The 17,732-nt window shown below is 68.8% G+C and overlaps 4 protein-coding genes across 6 annotated transcripts; 3 read left to right on the forward strand and 1 right to left on the reverse strand.

Moving 5' to 3' along the window:
• The first annotated feature begins 1,307 nt into the window (after positions 1-1,307).
• SP6 (Sp6 transcription factor) lies at positions 1,308-5,626 on the forward strand. The gene is made up of 2 exons (XM_054801762.1): positions 1,308-1,423; positions 4,492-5,626. The coding sequence occupies exon 2, from the start codon at positions 4,526-4,528 to the stop codon at positions 5,624-5,626; it is 1,101 nt and encodes a 366-aa protein (XP_054657737.1). The 5' UTR covers positions 1,308-1,423; positions 4,492-4,525.
• A 3,623-nt stretch (positions 5,627-9,249) lies between these two features.
• Positions 9,250-11,927, forward strand: SCRN2 (secernin 2). 3 transcript variants are annotated; one of them, XM_054801930.1, is made up of 9 exons: positions 9,250-9,283; positions 9,662-9,833; positions 9,922-10,103; positions 10,192-10,391; positions 10,468-10,683; positions 10,786-10,951; positions 11,076-11,253; positions 11,349-11,518; positions 11,612-11,927. In XM_054801930.1, the coding sequence occupies exons 2-8, from the start codon at positions 9,663-9,665 to the stop codon at positions 11,505-11,507; spliced, it is 1,272 nt and encodes a 423-aa protein (XP_054657905.1). In that variant the 5' UTR covers positions 9,250-9,283; position 9,662; the 3' UTR covers positions 11,508-11,518; positions 11,612-11,927. The 3 variants fall into 3 exon arrangements, with proteins under 3 accessions (XP_054657905.1, XP_054657906.1, XP_054657904.1); XM_054801931.1 differs by having other exon boundaries at positions 9,897-10,103; positions 11,349-11,927; XM_054801929.1 differs by having other exon boundaries at positions 11,349-11,927.
• LRRC46 (leucine rich repeat containing 46) lies at positions 11,918-15,097 on the reverse strand. Its single transcript, XM_054801933.1, has 8 exons — positions 14,840-15,097; positions 14,642-14,738; positions 14,439-14,547; positions 13,998-14,044; positions 13,702-13,811; positions 12,920-12,989; positions 12,462-12,622; positions 11,918-12,324 (listed from the first exon to the last, which is right to left on the reverse strand). The coding sequence occupies exons 1-8, from the start codon at positions 14,868-14,870 to the stop codon at positions 11,918-11,920; spliced, it is 1,032 nt and encodes a 343-aa protein (XP_054657908.1). The 5' UTR covers positions 14,871-15,097.
• Positions 15,098-15,332: 235 nt separating this feature from the next.
• On the forward strand, positions 15,333-17,470 carry MRPL10 (mitochondrial ribosomal protein L10). The gene is made up of 5 exons (XM_054801592.1): positions 15,333-15,426; positions 15,601-15,770; positions 16,164-16,328; positions 16,471-16,615; positions 16,864-17,470. The coding sequence occupies exons 1-5, from the start codon at positions 15,387-15,389 to the stop codon at positions 17,112-17,114; spliced, it is 771 nt and encodes a 256-aa protein (XP_054657567.1). The 5' UTR covers positions 15,333-15,386; the 3' UTR covers positions 17,115-17,470.
• Positions 17,471-17,732: the final 262 nt, after the last annotated feature.

Raw genomic sequence — 17,732 nt, forward strand, 5'->3', positions numbered from 1 at the left:
GGGGTCACCCCACGTCCCCCTTGCAACCCCCATGTGCTCCCCAGAGCACCTGAGCGCTGGAGCATGTGGTCACCACCAGCTGCGTACAGCCAAGCCCCCCCATCAGCAGCTTGCCCCGCTGCCAGCCCTGCCCCTGCCCATCCCAGGGTCCCCATCCTGGGGTCCCCATCCCGGTGCCCGGCCGAGCCGTGGGGCCACGCTCACCCCACAGGCAGCCGTGTTTCGGTGGCAGCGGCGGAGCCGTCCCTGGGATGATGAAAACCAGGAGAGTTTTCCCCAGGGCGAAGGAGTTCCCTGCGCCCTCCGCCCGGCCGGGTGCTTGGCAAGCGCGCCAGGGAGATGCGGGCTCCCACGCGCCGGTGTGCTGGGCTTGGCCGGCCAGGCTCGCGGTGCTGCCGGCCGAGGTCCCGGCTCTGGCGAGGGACTAGCACCTTTCCCCACGGGCTTTGGAGTGGGGTGGGCTTCCCCCAGGGCCGCGAGGGTCCCCGCGGGTTGTGGCTATCAGCAGCCAGCCCCGTGCTGGCCTGGGGATTTGGGCCGTGGAAATGGGGACACGACGCCCTGATGATTAAGTGGCTCCTCCGGCCGTGGCATTGCCGCCTCGCAGCTCCGCGGGCTTCTCCCTCCCAGCAACCCCTTGTGCTGGCAGCCTCGGTGGCGGGGAAATGGCAGCCGGGAGGGTCAGACACCCCATGGCCGAGCGGGGACAGGCTCAGCTGGGACCTCCCAGACCCTTTTGGGGAGCCCTGAATGCATCTGGGTGATGGTGGGTCCTGCCATCAGCATCCCGCTCCCGCCCATTGGCGGGTCCAGCTCTGGCCCCCGAAACACATTCCCTGCGCCAGTCCCATTTGCCCTGCGGCAACGGGGGGACACCTAGCCCCCCCACCGGGATGGGTGACATCCCTGGGGGCAGGAGCAGACGGCCACCTCTGTGTGCCCCCCCCCTCCGGGGCTGGGGGGGGACAGCCGGCTGGGCTCGGCGGGGTGCCCGGGGGTCCCCGGGGGGGTTTGGCAGGAGGGCGGCGGGAGGAGGGCGGCCACGGGCGCGGGAGGGAGGCGGTTGTTTCTTTCTTCTTTAATTACCCCCCTGTTTGCGGTGTCTGCTGCGAACTTCCCGTCCCCTCCCTCCGCTTTCATGCGCCGGATCCTGGGACCGGGACCAGGCTCCTGTCAAGCGGCGGGGCTGGGGCTCTGCCTCCAAGGGTTAAAATCACCTGGGCCGGGGAGGGGTGGAGCTGGGACGGTGGGGAGGAGGGAAGAACCGGGAGCCGGGCTGGGACCCAGCCATTCCTGCTCGCCCGGCCCAGTGGGTGCCCCGTCCCTGGGGAGCCGTGCGGGTCCCTCGGGGTCCCCTCGGGAGCCAGCGCCCACGCCACGCCGATGAGGACGGAGCCGCCGGGAGCTCGCTGCCGTTAGACCCGTACGTACCCCCTCGGCGCTGCCCGCTGCCGGAGCCCCGACGGTCGGCGCGGCGGGAGGGTGGGCGGCCGCGGGGAACCCCGGCAGGGACCCCCGGCCGGGTCAGGGTGCCGCGGCCGCCCCGACCGGCGGCTGGGAACGTGCTGCTGGCGGCTCCGCCGCCCCGGCCCAGCCCAGCCCCGGCAAGTCTTTGCTTGCCGCCTCGCCGCGTCCACTGGCCACCGAGCCCCAGGCTCCCGGCCCCTTGGTCTCCCGCGACGCCCTGCCCTCACCCCCCCCCCCCCCATTTACAGCGCGAAGCCCCCTCCCGTGGGGCCGCCCCCCACCCACCCCCCGCTGCCCCACGGGGACCCCGCGCCGGTGCCAAGCCCCGGTACGAGGGTGCGAGGCGGGAGGCTGGGCGGGCTGGGCCCCCCCCTGCGCCGCGATCGCCGCTGTCCCGTCCCCCCCCAAACAAAGCCCCGGGGAGTTTCGCTCCGGCCCCGGGGAGCGTTGCTGTGGGCTGGGCGTTGGGGTGAGCGCGGCGAGCGGGCGGCATCTCCCCGAACCCGCGGCACCGGCCCCAAACCCGCGGCATCATCACCCTTGAACCCGCAGCATCACCCCCAAAACCGCAGCATCACCCCAAAACCCATGACACCGGCCTCGACCATCGTCCCCGAGCCGTCCGTCGGGGTTCCCCGAGCCCGGCCGGGCAGGAGCCGGGGCTGAGGGCTGAGGGCAGCGCTGCCTGCCCAGCCTTGCCGCGGGGCGAGGCACCGGCTGGGGCTGGGAGACGGGCAGAGCCGCCTCTGCCCAGCCTGGACCGTGACTCACGGGACGCATCACTCGCCGGTGCCTCAGTTTCCCTGCGGTGAAATGGCCAACGCGTCGTCGAGCCCCGCCAGGGAGGGGGACGCTGGGGGCCCTTGGGGAGTTTTTGTCGTCATTCCCGGATGGAAAAACGCCCCGGGAGCCTTCACGCGTGGCTGGGGCAGCCGGGCAGGGCAGGGCCACCGGGGGGGTGTCCCTCTCAGCCCCCTCTCCCCCCCCCCAAACCCAGCGCTGGTCCCCGTTCCCTGTGTTTGGAGCTGGGCTGGGTGTAGCCGCGGCGGAGGTGGTGCGACCCGGCTGTGGGTCTCAACGTGCGCAGTGGGGCCATGGATTGGGGGCTCAGTCCCGGTGGGACGCCCGAGCTGAGGGGGACGTTTGGGAGCGGGGTGCACTGGGAGAGCCACGGCCGTCGCTGCCTGCAGCTCGCTGTGGTGTGGCTGTGCCGGGTCTGTATCGGATGGGACCTGCCTGGGACCCTGCGGAAGGTCCCTTCTCGTCCCATTGGGTTGGGGGGCTGGGGAACATCCTTGCCAGATCCCCTCTGTCCCCAGATCCGGGGTGGGTGGGGGGCTGTGTGGTGCAGGCTGCCACCCTGTAGCCCCACAAAGGGCCATCACCATGGGCTTTCATGGTTGTGACCCCAATCTGGCACCTGCAGGGAGCTGGGGGCGCTCAGGACCCTGCTGGGGACCGGCGCTGGGTGGGAGCCGTGACCCCCTTGGTGCTAGCTGTCACCTACCCCGCTGACATCCCCAGGAAGCAGGGACAGACCCCAGGAGCTGGCCCCAAAATTGATGCCAACCCCCCCCCCCCCAGGGTTGGGGTGGGCAGAGCTGAGTCCCCCTGGGGAGCAGCACCCTGAAACCTGCTCAGGCTGCCGGCCCCGGGGGGCTCGTCATACCCGCAACTGCCTCGGCACCAGCTCGAGGCCGAGCCCCCATGGGTGTTGGTATCGCAGGTGGAGGTGGATCCCATTGGGGGGATTTTGGCACCCCCCAGCTCCTGCCCCTCTCCTTGGGGTCCCCCTGCCCTCTCCAGAGCTGCCTGGCAGGGGAAAATTGTGTCCCCAGGCAGTTGGGGGGGTCTTCAGTATTAGGGACCCCCTCCCTGCCCTAGCATAGTAGTGCTGGGATTTGGGGGGCTCTGGGGGTCCAGACCCTTTGTGCAGGGGATCTCCCACCCCAAAAGCTTCAGCACCCCCGGGTGTCTCCCTGGGGATCTGTCCCATCTCACACAGGCTGGGGGTGACGGGGAGTGGGGGGTGGTGGTGTGGGGGTGGCTGGGAGAAGGCGATGGTGGTAGGAGAGGACAGTGGGGGTCTGCGGGGATGGGGGGGTCTCAGCCACCCCTTGCCACAGCGCCGGTGGGAAGTCGGGGGGCGGGAGCCAGTGGCGGCAGGTGGATTTCGACACCGGGGTGGGGCCCGTCCCCAGTGGGGTTTGCACAGCTCCTGGTGAGTCACGGCCGCCGTGCCGGGGAGGCAGCGGGTGCCTGGGGGTCTGGGGGCGCAGCGGGTGCCCTGGGGGTCCAGGGCCACGGGCCAAGGCAGCCCAGAGCCTGGCTTCAAAGGGCTGCCGGCGGCTCGGCCCCGGGGCTCCGCTGCCTCCCTGCAGCCAGCTCCGCTCCCCCATCCTGCTGCCAACCAGCCTGGGGGTGCAGCCCGCCCCCCCAACTGTGTTTTGCCCCCCCAGCAGCCTGGGGGCTCCCAGCTGGGCCAGGAGCAAAGATGGGGGCAATGGCTGCCCAGCTCGGCCAGGGTGCGGGAGAACTGGGGTGGCCTCGTGGGTGCCATGTCCCCCCCATGGTTGGGGCACGGGCTTGGGGACACCACTCATGTCCCCATGGGGACACTGGCTGCGTTGGAGGGACGTGGTCAGGGAGGTGACGGGGCAGATGCTGGCGGCTTCCTTAGATCTTGGAATTGGGCACTGACCCCTTTGGGGCTGGCACAGGGTCCACAGGGGCACGGGGATGGGTGCTAAGGGGGGATCCCCTGCCTGGTGCCACCGTCCTGGTGTCACACCGGGTTGCAGAGCAGAGAAACCCCCTTGGCGTGGCAGGGGTGTCCCCCAAATCGCGGGTGGCAGGGTGCTGCGGACGTTGTCGCCTGTGGCGTGGCGGGACCACGATGGTACGGGACAGGAATGGGTGCCAGGGCTGTCGCCGGTGCCAAACCCTCCCCTGTGCCGGTGTGCCCCCCCCTTTTCTCACAGCTCTTCTCTCCCCTCCCCACCCCATCCCTCCTTGGCCCTGCAGGTCTGTCTGTGCCACCGCCCCGCGCCGCTCGGCAATGCTCACAGCGGTCTGCGGCTCCCTGGGGACCCAGCCCTCCGACGCACCCCGCGCCTCCCCGAGCCACCTGGACCTGCAGCCGCTGCAGCCCTTCCAGCCTCACGGCAGCTCCTCGGCGGGTGCCGCTGACTTCGCCTCCCCGCTGCCGCCCCCGGAGCTGCCGCTGGCGGGTCCCGACGCCTCCGGCTTCGCCACCCCCGGTACCTACGAGCCCCATGGCCCCCCGCGGTTAGAGCTGCCCGCCGACGGCCCTGCCGCTCCCGGTGCCTACACCAAGCTGCTGCCGGCTGCCCCGGACATGGCGCATCCCTACGAGCCCTGGTTTCGGCCCCCCCATCCCGGCCCCACCGGCGAGGAGGGAGGTGTCAACTGGTGGGATCTCCACGCCGGAGCCAGCTGGATGGAGCTGCCCCCCGGGCAGGGCGGGGGGCTGCAGGTGCCCGGGCACCCCGGGCTGCCACCGGCCCTGGGGGGGTACGGAGGGGGGGAGCACCAGCTCTGCGCCCCCCCCGCCCACCTGCTGCCCCCCCCCGCCCAGCACCTCCTGGGACCGGAGGGGGCGAAGGCGCTGGAGGGACCCCCCGAGCCCCGGGGGCCGGAGGCGGAGGGCGGCGGGCGGCCAAAAGGTGCCCGTCGTGCCGTGCCGCGGGGCGGGGGGCAGGCGGCGTGTCGCTGCCCCAACTGCCAGGAGGCGGAAAGGGGGGGTCCCTGTCCGGAGGGGGTGAAACGCAAGCACCTACACAACTGCCACATCCCCGGCTGCGGGAAGGCGTACGCCAAGACCTCCCACCTGAAAGCCCACCTGCGTTGGCACAGCGGCGACCGACCCTTCGTCTGCAACTGGCTTTTCTGCGGCAAACGCTTCACCCGCTCCGACGAGCTGCAGCGGCACCTCCAGACCCACACCGGTGCCAAGAAATTCGCCTGCCCCGTCTGCGGCCGCGTCTTCATGCGCAGCGACCACCTGGGAAAGCACATGAAGACGCACGATGGGGGCAAGGACGGGGGCGAACCCGAGGTCAAGGGCACCGGGGACCCGTCAGCCGGCAAGGGAGGCAAGAGGGAGTCCGAGGGGGGTAACGCCGCCCCCACAAACTGAGCCGCTGAGCCCCGGGGGGGGACACGGATGGAGGTGGGGAGGATCCCGGGTGGGGGCTGGGAGGACCCTTTGGGGCCGGTCCCCGAAGGGTGTTGGGGTGTGGGGGGCGTGCAGGGCTGGCACCTTGCGCTCTAAGCGGTGGCGAGGGCGGGGGGGGACAGGCCGGTGGTGCAGCCCCGTCCCCCGCTGCGGTGGTGCCGGTTGGGGAGCGCCGGAGCTGCCCTGCGGCGGTTTCACTTGTCCCGCTCCCGCTCTCCCGCCCCGGTTCCCCCCGTCCTCCCCCGGCTTCCCAAATCTTTTTTTTTCGGGAGGCTGCTGGCAGGCGGCGGGGCTGTTTGGGAGGAACATCAATGGGAGCCGAAGGAGCCGGCGCTGCCCGGGCACGTTCGGCCCAAAGGGGAGGAAGGAGAAAGGGAGAGAGGAGAAACCCGGGAGCCTTTGCTCGGGGAGGGCGGCTGCAGCCCCCTGGCCCCCTCCCTGTGTTCCCCCCTAAACTGTTGGTGTCCCGGGCTTGCCCCCCCCCGCCCCATGCCAGCCCCGCTCTTTCACCACCCATGAGGTTTTGGCACCCCCAGGGGGGCACGCAGGGGCTCAGGGGGTACCCACGGCCCCCCGCCCTGCCTGGGGATGCTGGGCTGGCAGGGGTCCCGCATCCCTGGAGCCCCACTTTGGCTGGGGGCTTGGGGGTATGAACCCCTTTTTTGGCCCAAATTGAGGCTAAAATGGGGAAAAAAAAGAAGTCCTGCTTGAATGTGAGCCGTGGGGAGCCGTGGGGGGCTGCGGCGGGCGCGTGGCGCGGCGGCGGGCGGTTGCCCAAGCGCACACCTGCAGCTTTCCCACACCCACCGCCGCGGCCCCGGGCGGGAAGCACACGGGGCGGCTGCGGCCCTGGGAGAGCCGGGACGGCCGCATTCCTCCGGCCTGGCACGGCCGCGCTGCCCGCCGCCCTGCGACCCCCGCCTCCCCCCCCGGCACCCCGTGGCCGTCCCTCCCCGGGGACCCTGTGACTGCGGGGGACCCCACTGGGGACCACAGCCATCTCCCTGTGCGTGCTACAGGTCCCTCGGGGACCCCATCTCTCCAGGGGACCCCCGCTGTCCCCCATGCATGCTGCCTGTCCCCCTGTGGCCCCGTAGCCGTCCCTCCCCGGGATCCCGTCTCTCCAGGGGACCTCTGCCTGTCCCCCCGTGCATGCTGCCTGTCCCCCCGGGGACCCTATAGCCGTCCCTTCCCAGGTCCCTGTATCTCCCAGGGACACCCCAGGGCATCCCCCACCAGGGACCCCCTATCTTTCCTCCCCTGGGGCCGTCTCCCTTTCCCCAGAGGACCCCAGATCTGTCCTTCACCCCTGGCTGGCAGGCCACAAAACTCGATTGTTACACCTTTTGGGTCTTATCCCCCCGATTTTGGCAGAACCCCTTGGACACAGAAGGAGACGCTGAACCTGGGACCTGGGGGGGGGGGGTGGTTGTTGGGGGGCAGTGCTGGGGGTGGGTGGGCTGGGGCTCGCAGGGTGCTCAGGGCACCTGGGGGTCCCCCAACTCTGCCCTACAGCCGGTGCCAGTTCACACCAGTTGGGAATCTGGGGAGGGGGGCGATTGGGGGGAGCCAGTCTCCCAGCATGGCCTCATCCTGGGGGCTCTGGGGGGGCCGTGGCTGGGGCTGTGGAGACTGCCCAAGCTCAGAGCACCCTGGGGGCTGGGGGGGGAAGGGGTGGAGGTGAAGTCAAGTGGGGTCCATGCCCAGAGGGCACCCCAATGCTTTTGGTTTTGATCGTTTTATTATTATTAATTATTAATTATTATTATTATTAATTATTATTATTTTATTAAGGTAAAGCCAGGCTTTGCCACTTGGGCAGAGTGGACGTCTCGGGCCAAAGCTGTGGCCGTGGGCCTTATGGATGGGGGGTAGGACCCCTTGCCGGGTCCCATCCCCATCCCCGTCCCTGTCCCTGTCCCCATCGGTGCGCGAGGGGCCGATGGCAGCCCCGCCGCGCCATGGGGCCGGGGACGAGCCGTGGGGCTGGGGAAACCCAGCACGAGGTGAAGTCTCGCTGGGGGGGGGTCCACAGGGACGTGTCCCCAGCCCCGCACGGCCGCCACTGTCCCTCTGCAGGACTCGGGTGACCTGGGCTGCCCACAGCTCTCGAAGGACGTCCCCGACTCCAGCATTTGCCTTTTCCAGCACAAAATTCCCCCTCGGTGCCCCCCGGGTGGGATTTCACCTCCCGAGGGGACCCCAGGGGAGTTCGGGACCCTCCCCAGGGTGCCGCAGCATCGCGCCGGTGGCCCGCTGGATTTTGGTAGCCGGGCTCCGGCAGTAGCCGGGGGCTCCGGCGTGTCGGGGACCCCATGCTGCAGCCACCTGGGCAGGTTTAGGGGGGCTGCGGCGGGGGGGCACCCCAAGGGTGGGCTGGGGAGGGAACCCCGAGCAGGGGGTCCCACGGCAATGGGCTCAGCCTCTCCGTGCTGCCCCCCCCAATCCAGCTCAGAGCTGGGGGGCTGCGAGGAGGGGCCCCAGGTGTGCTCTGCCCCCGCGCTCCCCCGGGGCCCTGCCTGCCGCGATGGGGCAATGAAGGCTGTAAAACCGGGTGGGGAAGGACGGAGGCCGGCTCCCACCCGCCGAAACCAGTCCAGCCTGCTGCGGCGTGGGGATCCCGGCCCCGCGCCCCGAACCGCCGCGTCTCCCACCCCCGAGCCGCCTCCCCGGGGCAGGGAGGAACCGGCCCGGCCGGGGGCCCCGGGCGTCCCCCACCGAGCCCCAGCCCCGGGCGGGGGGCGGCTGCGGGGGATGAAGGGGAGCGGGGAACCCCAGGAGCGGGGTGGCCCGAGGTGTGCTGCGGCCGGGGGCGAGGGGTGCCCCCCCCCCGCCCCGTCCGGCGAGGGGAGCGTTTGTGCTGTGAAGAGGCTGCAGGGCTGTGGGTTTGGGTTTTGTACTGGAATAAACGCCGCGTGTTTTCCACGCCCCGGCTCTCCGGCTCCGTCTCTCCCAAGGGACCCAGGCGTCCGGCACCCTGACCCCCACCCTGGCCTCCTGCCTCCGGGGCTGCTCCGGGATGTGGACGCAGGAAGGTGCTGGGGGGGGGGGGGACACGGGACTGGGGGGGCTGACCCGGGTGAAGCCCCGCTGAGCCCCCCGGGAGGGCCGCATCCTGCACCCCTGTGGCCCGGTCTCGCACGCTGGGACGCGCCGGGCGGGCGCCCAGGGTCCCCCCCGCGGGCAGGGTGCTGCCCGGCAGGTCTGCCTGCATACCGCGGGGCGGGCGTGCCGCGCGGGGCGCTGCCCACGCGGGGTGCTGCCCACGGGGGGTGCTGCCCACGGGGGGTGCACTACCCAAAAGGAGTGCTGCCCACGCGGGGTGCTGCCCATGCGGGGTACAACCCACGCGGGGTGCTGCCTACAGGGGTCTCTGCCCCACGGGACCCCCCCGGCTCGTACCAGGGTCCCCCGTCCCTGCCCCGTGGCGGGGGGATCTAGGACCCCCGTCCGCGGGCTCCTTTGGGGGCTGGTACCCCTCGCCCCACGGGAGTGCCGGTGCCGGTCCCCGCCCGCTGCCGCCGCGCGGCCTCCGGCCACGGGGCGCCGCCGTCGCCCGGACGGGGCGGGACGGGGGGGCGGGACCGGCGGGCGGCGGCGGGGCGGGAGCAGCGGCAGGTTCGTGGGGCCGGCGGGTCCCGGGGAAGGGGCTTCGCGCGGGGGGGGGGGGGGTCCCGGGAAGCGGGGCTGTGCGAGCGGGGGTCCCGTCCGCGGCCGCTGCAGGGGGGTCCCGGTTACTGGGGCTGCGCGGGGGGGGTCTCCGGTCGGTGCAGAGCTGCGGGGGCCTGGCGCAGGAGCTGCCCCCCAGGCCACCCCGGGATAGGGTCCCTGATGTCCCCCAGGTCCAGGGACCACGTCATGCCCCAGCCGCCCCCCCCATGACCCTCCGTGTCCCCACGTCTGCCAGCCCCAAAGGGACCCTGGAGACACATCCAGGACAGGGACAAGGGGGTGACGTCCCCCTCGCTGCCCCCCCATCCCCTCCACCCGGTTTAGGATGGCAGGGCAGGATCCCGTGCCTTCGTCCTGCGACTGCTTCGTGGCGCTGCCGCCACACACCTTGGCACCCGCCGTCATCTTTGGCAAGAATGCTGACCGGCCACGCCATGAGGTCCAGGAGGTCGTCTATGTCCCCGCCGCCGTCCACCATCCTGGGGACAAAGTCCAGGTGAGACCACGCTGGGGCCAGGGTGGCTGCAGGGGACAGTGCACTGAGTGCACCAGGTCTCAGCCGTCCTCCATCCCCCGCCCCGCAGTGCACCTATCTGGAGATCGAGCAGGCGGAGAGGACCCACGCAGTGGTGCTGAGCCGTCCCGCCTGGCTGTGGGGCGCAGAGATGGGTGCCAACGAGCACGGCGTCTGCGTAGGCAACGAGGGCGTCTGGACCCGCGAGCCTGTGGGGGAGGATGAGGCGCTGCTGGGGATGGACCTGGTGAGGTGAGGACCGTGTCCTGTCCCCCTCCCTGCCCTGGCCGCCCCATGCCATTCGCTGCAGCTGGCCGACGGGGTGCTGCCGGCGCGGCAGGCTGGGTTTGGAGCGGGGCAGCTCTGCCCGGGAGGCCCTGGAGGTGATCGTGGCCTTGCTGGAGCGCTACGGCCAGGGCGGGAGCTGCAAGGAGGAGCCGGTGCCCTTTGTCTACCACAACACCTTCCTGCTGGCTGACCGCACCGAGGCCTGGGTGCTGGAGACCGCTGGCCGGTACTGGGCAGCCCAGCAGATCCGAGGTGAGGGGGTGCTGGTTGTACTGGGAGGACAGGGAGCCTTGCACCACACAGGCTGACTCTCCTCTGGCCTTTGCAGAGGGCAGCCGCAACATCTCCAACCAGCTCAGCATCGGGAGGGAGATCACGGCCGAGCATGCGGGGCTGCGGCAGCGAGCCCGCAGCCAGGGCTGGTGGAGCGGGGACGGTGAGTTCAGCTTCGCTGAGGTCTTCTCCCTGACGCACCAGCCCGCCCGCATGGAGGCTGCCAAGGCCCGCTACCGTGCCGGCAAGGAGATGCTGCAGCAGCACGCAGGTGGGGACGGGGGACAGGGGATGGGGACGGCCACCCATGGCTCATGCCAGCATCACTGTGGCTGAGCTGCCGGCGGTGACGTGGCTGTGTCTTGCCCGCCAGGTCACATCACGGCAGAGACGTTCATGGCTATCCTGCGGGACAAGGACAGCGGCATCTGCGTGGACTCAGAAGGCTTCCGCACGGCGGGCAGCATGGTGTCTGTGCTGCCCCGGGATCCCGCCTTGCCCTGCGTCCACTTCTTCACGGCCACCCCTGACCCCTCCAGGTGAGGACACCGGGACAGGCAGCTCTGCTCTGGGGGTGACAGGGACAAGGCAGAGCCATGCCCGGGGAGCAGCGTCCATCCTGGTGCTGGCCAGTCCTAGGGCCACAGTGCTGCTCTCCGGCAGGTCCGTCTTCAAGCCCTTCGTCTTCGTGGCCGGCCTCAAGCCCGTGCCACAGGTGAGGTCTCCCACCTTCCGTGACGACCCTGCCAAGCAGATCCCGCGGTTCCAGAGCACAGTCGATCGGCGACACGAGCTCTACCGCCGGCATCAGGCGGCGCTGGAGCTGATGGAGAGGGACCAGGTACCGCAGACCCCGCTGCCCCTGGTGATGTGGGAGGCAGTCGAATTCGCTGAGGGTGCCTGGTCTCAGCTCTCCTCCCTCCCTGACACTGCCAGGAGCGGGGCCAGAAGCTCCTGCAGACGCTGCGGGACCTGGAGAAGCAGGGCCTGGAGGGGATGAACGCGCTGCTGGGGGGGACAGTGGCCCCCCGCCCAGAAGAGCTGGCTGACCTCTTCTTTGACTGCGTGGAGGCAGAGATGAAGTTTTACGCATAAACTCCATGCAGGTGGGTGGGCTCGGTCCCCCCGTGGCTTTGCTCCTGAATAGGGAATGAGGAAACCTTCCCGGTGCCCCGGCTCCTCGCTTCCTCCTGCCGCAGATCTGCCGCTGACTGCATGGTGGGGAACGGCTCGACCGGCATCGCCAGCCCTGCCTGGGGGTGTGGAGCTTCCAGCCCCCTAACTTGCCCCAGAGGAACCTGCACTTTTGAGAGGTGGCTGTGGCCTGAAATGCGGGTGCAGGGGGAAGGAGAGGGACATGGAGCGGGATTTGGAGTCCTGCCCGCACCCCCGTGTGTCTTTTCCCACCATCAGGCAGAGCTGCCCGTGCCCAGCCCCTGTGGGGCCGGCTGTGGGGCTGGGGGCTCCGCGGCAGAGAGGCAGAGTGGTGTAGGAATAAAGAGGCTTTAATCCCAACTGCGCGGCGCCGTGCTGGTGTGGGGTATTTGGGGTAACTGCCTATTTCTTGCTCCTTTGGCGCGAATCTCCTCCTCCAGAGCCTTGGTCCGGGGCTGACTCCTGCCAGGAGCTCGCTGGGGCTGTGGGCAGGCATGCTGCCCACTGGGTCCGGGCAGGGGTGGCAGCTGCGTCCCCAGTTTTGCTTGGGGACGGGGCTGAGACCGCCTGGGGCCTGGGGCCATGAGGCAGGCTGCTCCCTCCCTGCCTGGGCCCAGCGGTTCTGGAGGCAGCAGCAGACCCCGACGCTCCCGCAGCTCCTCCAGCTCTTCCAGACGGGTCTGGTGTTCCTCCAGGGCCTCCCTCCGCCTCCGCCGTGAGCGCCCAGCCAGCTCCCAGTGCAGATCCGCAAAGAAATCTGCCAGGGACAGACGGAGGGAGAATTACAGGAGACCTGACACAGCCACCCAAGCTCCCTGCCACTCCTGTCACCCTTGGGGACAGAGGGACCAGCCAGCCCCAAGCGTGCAGCGTGTCCTGCTTCAGTCTGGGCACCTTTGCCTGCAGTGAAAGGGCCGCTCGGCTCAGAGCACAACTCTTTGTCTTCATCCTCACTGCTGGAAGAACCTCCTTCCTCCTCTTCCTCACCCATGCTGCCATGGACATCCTGGGCGTCCAGCTGCAGGAGGTGCGGCAGGGCTCTCACCACCAGCTCTCTGCAAGCACCGAAGGAAGAGCAGACATTCCCCCGCCACGCGGCATCGCCGCAGGGCTGAGAGCGGGTTGGGGTGACACCGAACCTCCTGGCACCGTGCCCCCCCAGCACTGCTCGGTACAGCTCACCCCACAGCCTGGCCTGGGCAGGGAGCAGAGATTCAGATTTCTGGGGTTTGGGTGGGGGGGCTCAAGCTGTATTTGATATTTGGGGGGGGGTTGTACCCTGCTGAGGGGTTTGTGTGGTTTGGGGGAGTTGCTGTTCCCCTCCGCTCTCCCCGCAGGCTCCCCTGACCCACCTGTATCCGTGCTGGCGGGTGCATTCATTTCCTGTTAAGTTGAGGAGACGGAGGCTGCGGGGCAGCTCGTCTGCACAGATCAAAGGGAACGCAGAAAGGTGCTGAGACGGGACCTGAGCCCCCCCCCTCCACCAAACCCCCACACCCCCATCTCCCACAGCTCTTCACCCACTCCCGAGGCGACAGCCCCACTGTGGGAAGCAGTCTCTCACCTCACAGCTGGGGAAACTGAGGCAGGGAGGGCGGGAATGTGTATTGCACACACTCGCATGTGAGAACTGAGGGTTTTCCCCTTCCCAGGCCCTCGCTGTTCCCTTTGTCAGCCCTGTCTGCAAGCAGAGGGGCCTGGTGCCAGAACAGCAACGCTACAGAGGAAGGGAGGGAGATAGTATCCCTCTGTCCCTCCCTCTTCTGCCAAAAATCACGCGTGGGAGGAGCCGGCACGAAGGGTTGTCAGGGCTGGAGCAGCTTTGCTATCAGGTTGAATTCCCTAAATTTAATCTGGGCCGCTGACATGTTCTGCCGAAGCAGGACACAAGGTGGAAGCAGACACCTGGAGTCTGCCAGCAGAAGGGACCGCTCAAACCTGGCCACAGGGCTCCTCTGGTGTCACGCTGGGACACGCAGGCCAGCCCAGGGTGACTCTGCTGTGGCTCTGGCTGGGACCCCAGAGCCAGAGGCTGTGGCAGAGCCTGGACCCAGGGTCTGCTGGCATTTCCCTGGTACCCGAGGTAGCTCTCGGGCAGAGCCAGGCCACATCCGGACCCGTGCCTGCCTCCTACCTGGGTCCAGCGTCTGGATCTGGTTGTGGGACAAGTCCAGGACACGCAGGTGTTGCAGGGGCAGCAGGTTCTCCACTCTGCGGATGCGGTTTCCAGCCAGGGAGAGGAACCTGCAGGGCACAGGGAGGGCAGTGGTGTGAGTGGGGGGACACCATGGCCCCCAGGGGCAGAGCCAGCAGCACCAGGCTGTCAGGGGCTGCAACCTGAACCCCCCCAGCTCTGCCAGGGGAAGGAGAGAGCCCTGTTCTCCTCTGAGCATGGAAAGCAATCTCCTTGGGGGCAGGAGCTGCCCGTACCTCAAGTTGGGAAAGCAGCCCAGATTCTCGATCTTCTCAATTTGGTTCTGGGGGAAAAAAAAAAAAAGCAACATGTTTTCCTACTGCATGAAAAATCAGACTTTGGGAGCACCTCGGGATTGCTCCAACCTCACAGAGGCAACATGATGTCCCACCACTGCCACGGGAGCTTTATGGAGAGGGTATGGAGCTGCAGGGGCCTGGAGAGCCCAGCAGAGTTCAGGAGAACCCTACAGCTTCTCATGTGGGTTTGAAAAAGACCAAATAGCTGATGCCAGACCCTTGCTCAAATTCTGTCAGTGGCACTGCCAGCCCCTCTGGTCACGTGGGGAGACAAAACTCTGGAGCAGAACTAGGGGTGTTTGTGGTGCCCCCGAGGAGACCTTTACCTGCAGAACCAGTGCTGATCTCCGCTGCCCTGCACCTGCCATAGTGCCTTACCTGCTGCAGGTAGAGGCTGTGAATCTCCCGCAGGCTCTGGAGCCTCCCGATAGCGCAGATGTTCTCCCGGTCCAAGCGGACGGTCGAGGGGGACAGCAGCTCCATGGATCTAGAGGAAGGAAGGTGCTTGGTGTGTCCTTTGTGCCCAGAGACCCCTCCCTGCCAGCCTGGGTGGTGAAGGTGAGCTCTGTGCGGATCCTCACCGGCTCTCCAGGTGTGGGGGCTCCACCAGCCGAGGCAGGTTCCTCGTGGAGATGAGGCTGTCGGTGAGGGTCACCCCTGGGGACGTCTGCTTATGGCCTGTGGGAAATCCAGAGTGATGGGGCCCAGGCCAGCGGGGGCCAGCCCCCCCGTACCCTCCCAGGCTGACACGTAAGCAGGCCCCGCAGTGGCTCACTCACCCCCAGGCAGGGTATCCCCCTGCCCAGGCATAGCTGGGGGGTGACCTGGGTCCTTGTCCCCTCCTTGGGCCCTCGGGTCGGTGTGTCGTGGGGGCTGGGCTGACCCCACTGCTCTCTGCAAGCGGAAGGGTGCTGAGGCAATGGGGGGCAGAAACCTGCGGGCTGGGGGGGCCGCTGGGGACAGGACTGCCGGGCTGGGGGGGATCAACACTGGGACCTCCGGGTGGGGCAGAGAGAACCCAGGGCCTGGGGGGACCATGGGGCTGGGATCCCCGGGCTGGGGTGGGGGGGGGTGTCAGTGGGACCAGGCCCCCCGAGTGGGGGGCACGGAGCCCCCCCGGGCTGGGGCAGGGCCGGGGCCGGGCTCGGGGGGTCCCGGGGGCCGGAGGGGGCTCAGGCCGCAGCGTGCCCGTTGCTAGGAGACGGGCGGCCCCGGAAGGGGCGGGGCGAAGGGCACGCTCCCCCTGCCGGCACCACGCGTCCTCTCTGCGCATGCGCGCCGCCGGTCCTCCGCCTCCCCACAGGCCTTTGCGCTCCAGCGGCAAAGATGGCGGCGCTGAGCGGCGGCGTTGCGCCGTGGTGCCGGGGTGAGGGGCTCCTCACCGGGGCTGGGAGCCCCGCGGGGCTCGGACAAGGGGAGGGGTGTGTGCATGCGGCCCGGTCTGTCCTCACCCGGGCCCTACTCCCTGGGCTCGGCTCCTCTCCCGCTCCCCCCGGGGACCCGGGGCCCTGAGCGCTGCCCGTGTGCCCTCTCTCCCCAGGCTGGCTGCCCGCCCTGCAGTTCGTCCGCCGCGGCTCCAAGGCGGTCACCCGGCACTGGAAGGCCATGCACTTCCAGCGCCAGAAGCTGATGGCCGTGACCGAGTACCTGGCCCCGCGGCCGTCCGTCCCACCGCGGTGCCTGGCCCCCAGGAAGGAGACGGTCGAGGAGGTAATTTTCTGGCGTGTGGCCGTTGTGGGGGCCTCAGGGCCCGAGGACACCGAGTGGCTTTGCACACCCAGTGCGTGTGCGCTTTGCTCTGGGGATTTGACAGGAGGATTTGACAGCCTCCACCGGGTGTGGTACAGACCCCCGGGACAGCCCTGCCCCGGGGTCAGCCTGGCTGGGCACCTGTAGGAGAGCTGCCCGGGGTGGTTACTGCCTCTGTCATCGCCTTGTGGGTGGCTGGGAGATGCCCCAGCTCGTAATCCAAGTACTGGAAACCAGGTGAGTCCCAATCCATGGTAGCGTCCCAAGGCAGTGGGTCCAGTTGCGGGGTTGGAGTGGGGGGAGGCGGCAGCCTTTGCCCCTTCCCTGCAGCCCAGCGCTGCTCCCTCCCTTCAGGACAACGGTTACGTCCAGCTGTTGCGGCGGCAGGTGGAAGAGGTGTTCCGGGACAATCGGATGATTGCCGTCTGTCAGTTCAACTCCATGCCTGGTGAGGACGTGGTGCTGATGAGGCACTACCTCCGGAAGCACAACATCGAGGTCAAGTTCGTCCTGAATGAGGTAGAGCAAGAGCTGCTGGGGCAGATCCCAGTGTGGTTGTGAGGGGAAGGTGGAGGAGAGGTGGGATGACTGCGTGATGCCCGCTGGGGTGAAAAGCGGCCTCTGTGCTCCCCCGCTGCATTTTGACAGCTGTCTTTGTCAGATTATCCGACCCGTGCTGTCCCAGTCCAAGTACAAGAATCTCCTCCCTCTCTTCGTGGCACGCAATATCCTGCTGGTGAGCCGGGAAACGAAGGTGAAGGAGATGCTGCGGGTGCTGAAGGGAGTGCCGCAGATCAACCTCCTGGGTGAGAGCCTCCCCTGCATCCCCATCGGCTGGCACCGGGCTCGCGGCTTTCATCCAGCGCTCCCTCCTCAGGGTCCACGCTAACGGAGTCGTGTCTGCGGGATCGCTGTTGTGTCCATTAGAATGAGGGGATGGATGGTGAGGGGTGGGAGTCCTGCCTGCCAGAGCGAGCCTTTCCTCGTGCGCCTGCGGAAGACGAAGGCGCTCTGGCGCCTATCTCCTGCGCTCAGGTCTGCTCCTCTCTTCCAGGCGCCTGCATCGATGACACCATCCTGAGCAGGCAGGGAGTGGAGAACTTTGCCAAGCTGCCCTCGCTGGAGGCCACCCAGGGCCAGACGGTGGGTGCTCTGGCCCTCCTGCCCTCCCAGACATCCTCCCTGCTCCAGCGCGGCTCTGCACACCTCACGGCTCTCCTGGATCAGCACATCAGCCGGCTGCAGGCTGCGGAGACAGGGAGCCCGGCCGAGCCTGCCCCTGCCCAGAGCTCGGAGGCTCACTGACGCTGATCCCCGTGTCAGCTCTTCGTTGGCTGTGGTCGGGGAGGGAGGTTTGGTCACGGGTGGGACTGAGGGTGCTGCAGCATCACTGACCCATTTGGGGAGCCCCGGCCCTTCCCTTTGCTCCGATGGCACCTGGGAACATCCTGGCTGCGGTTGGAGGGTTGCTGGGATCGGCCGGAGGGGGCAGACCATGGTGGGGAGCTGTGGTGGTGCCGGTGGGGAGGATGTTGGGCACCCTGAGACCCCCACGCCCTCTGGAACGGGGGCAGCGAGGGGGAGCGTGCTGTGACGCTGACGGAGCCACATCTGCGGAATCGCTGTCCTGCCCATTAAAGCGAGCTGTGTGGTGGTGGAGACGCCAGAGGCCTCGTCCTGGGTTTGGGGGGTGGGTGGGGGGTTCCTGCCCCTCGGCTCCACGGGGAGAGGCTGGGTGCTGCTCCAGGGGTGTCCTGGAGCTGAGCAGTGCTGGGGGGGCAGGCGAGGGAAATCCCGGGGGGGCTAAAGCAAAGCCCGGGGACTCCTGTGGGGTGGTGCCTCTCCCGGGGGTACCCCAGCCCTGTGTGGGCAGAGCTCGTGGGTTGGCCCTTTTCCCGTGGGCTGGGGCTGGCTTGGGGGGGA

This window comes from Grus americana, chromosome 22 (genome assembly GCF_028858705.1).
Source record: "Grus americana isolate bGruAme1 chromosome 22, bGruAme1.mat, whole genome shotgun sequence".
NCBI lineage: Eukaryota > Metazoa > Chordata > Aves > Gruiformes > Gruidae > Grus > Grus americana.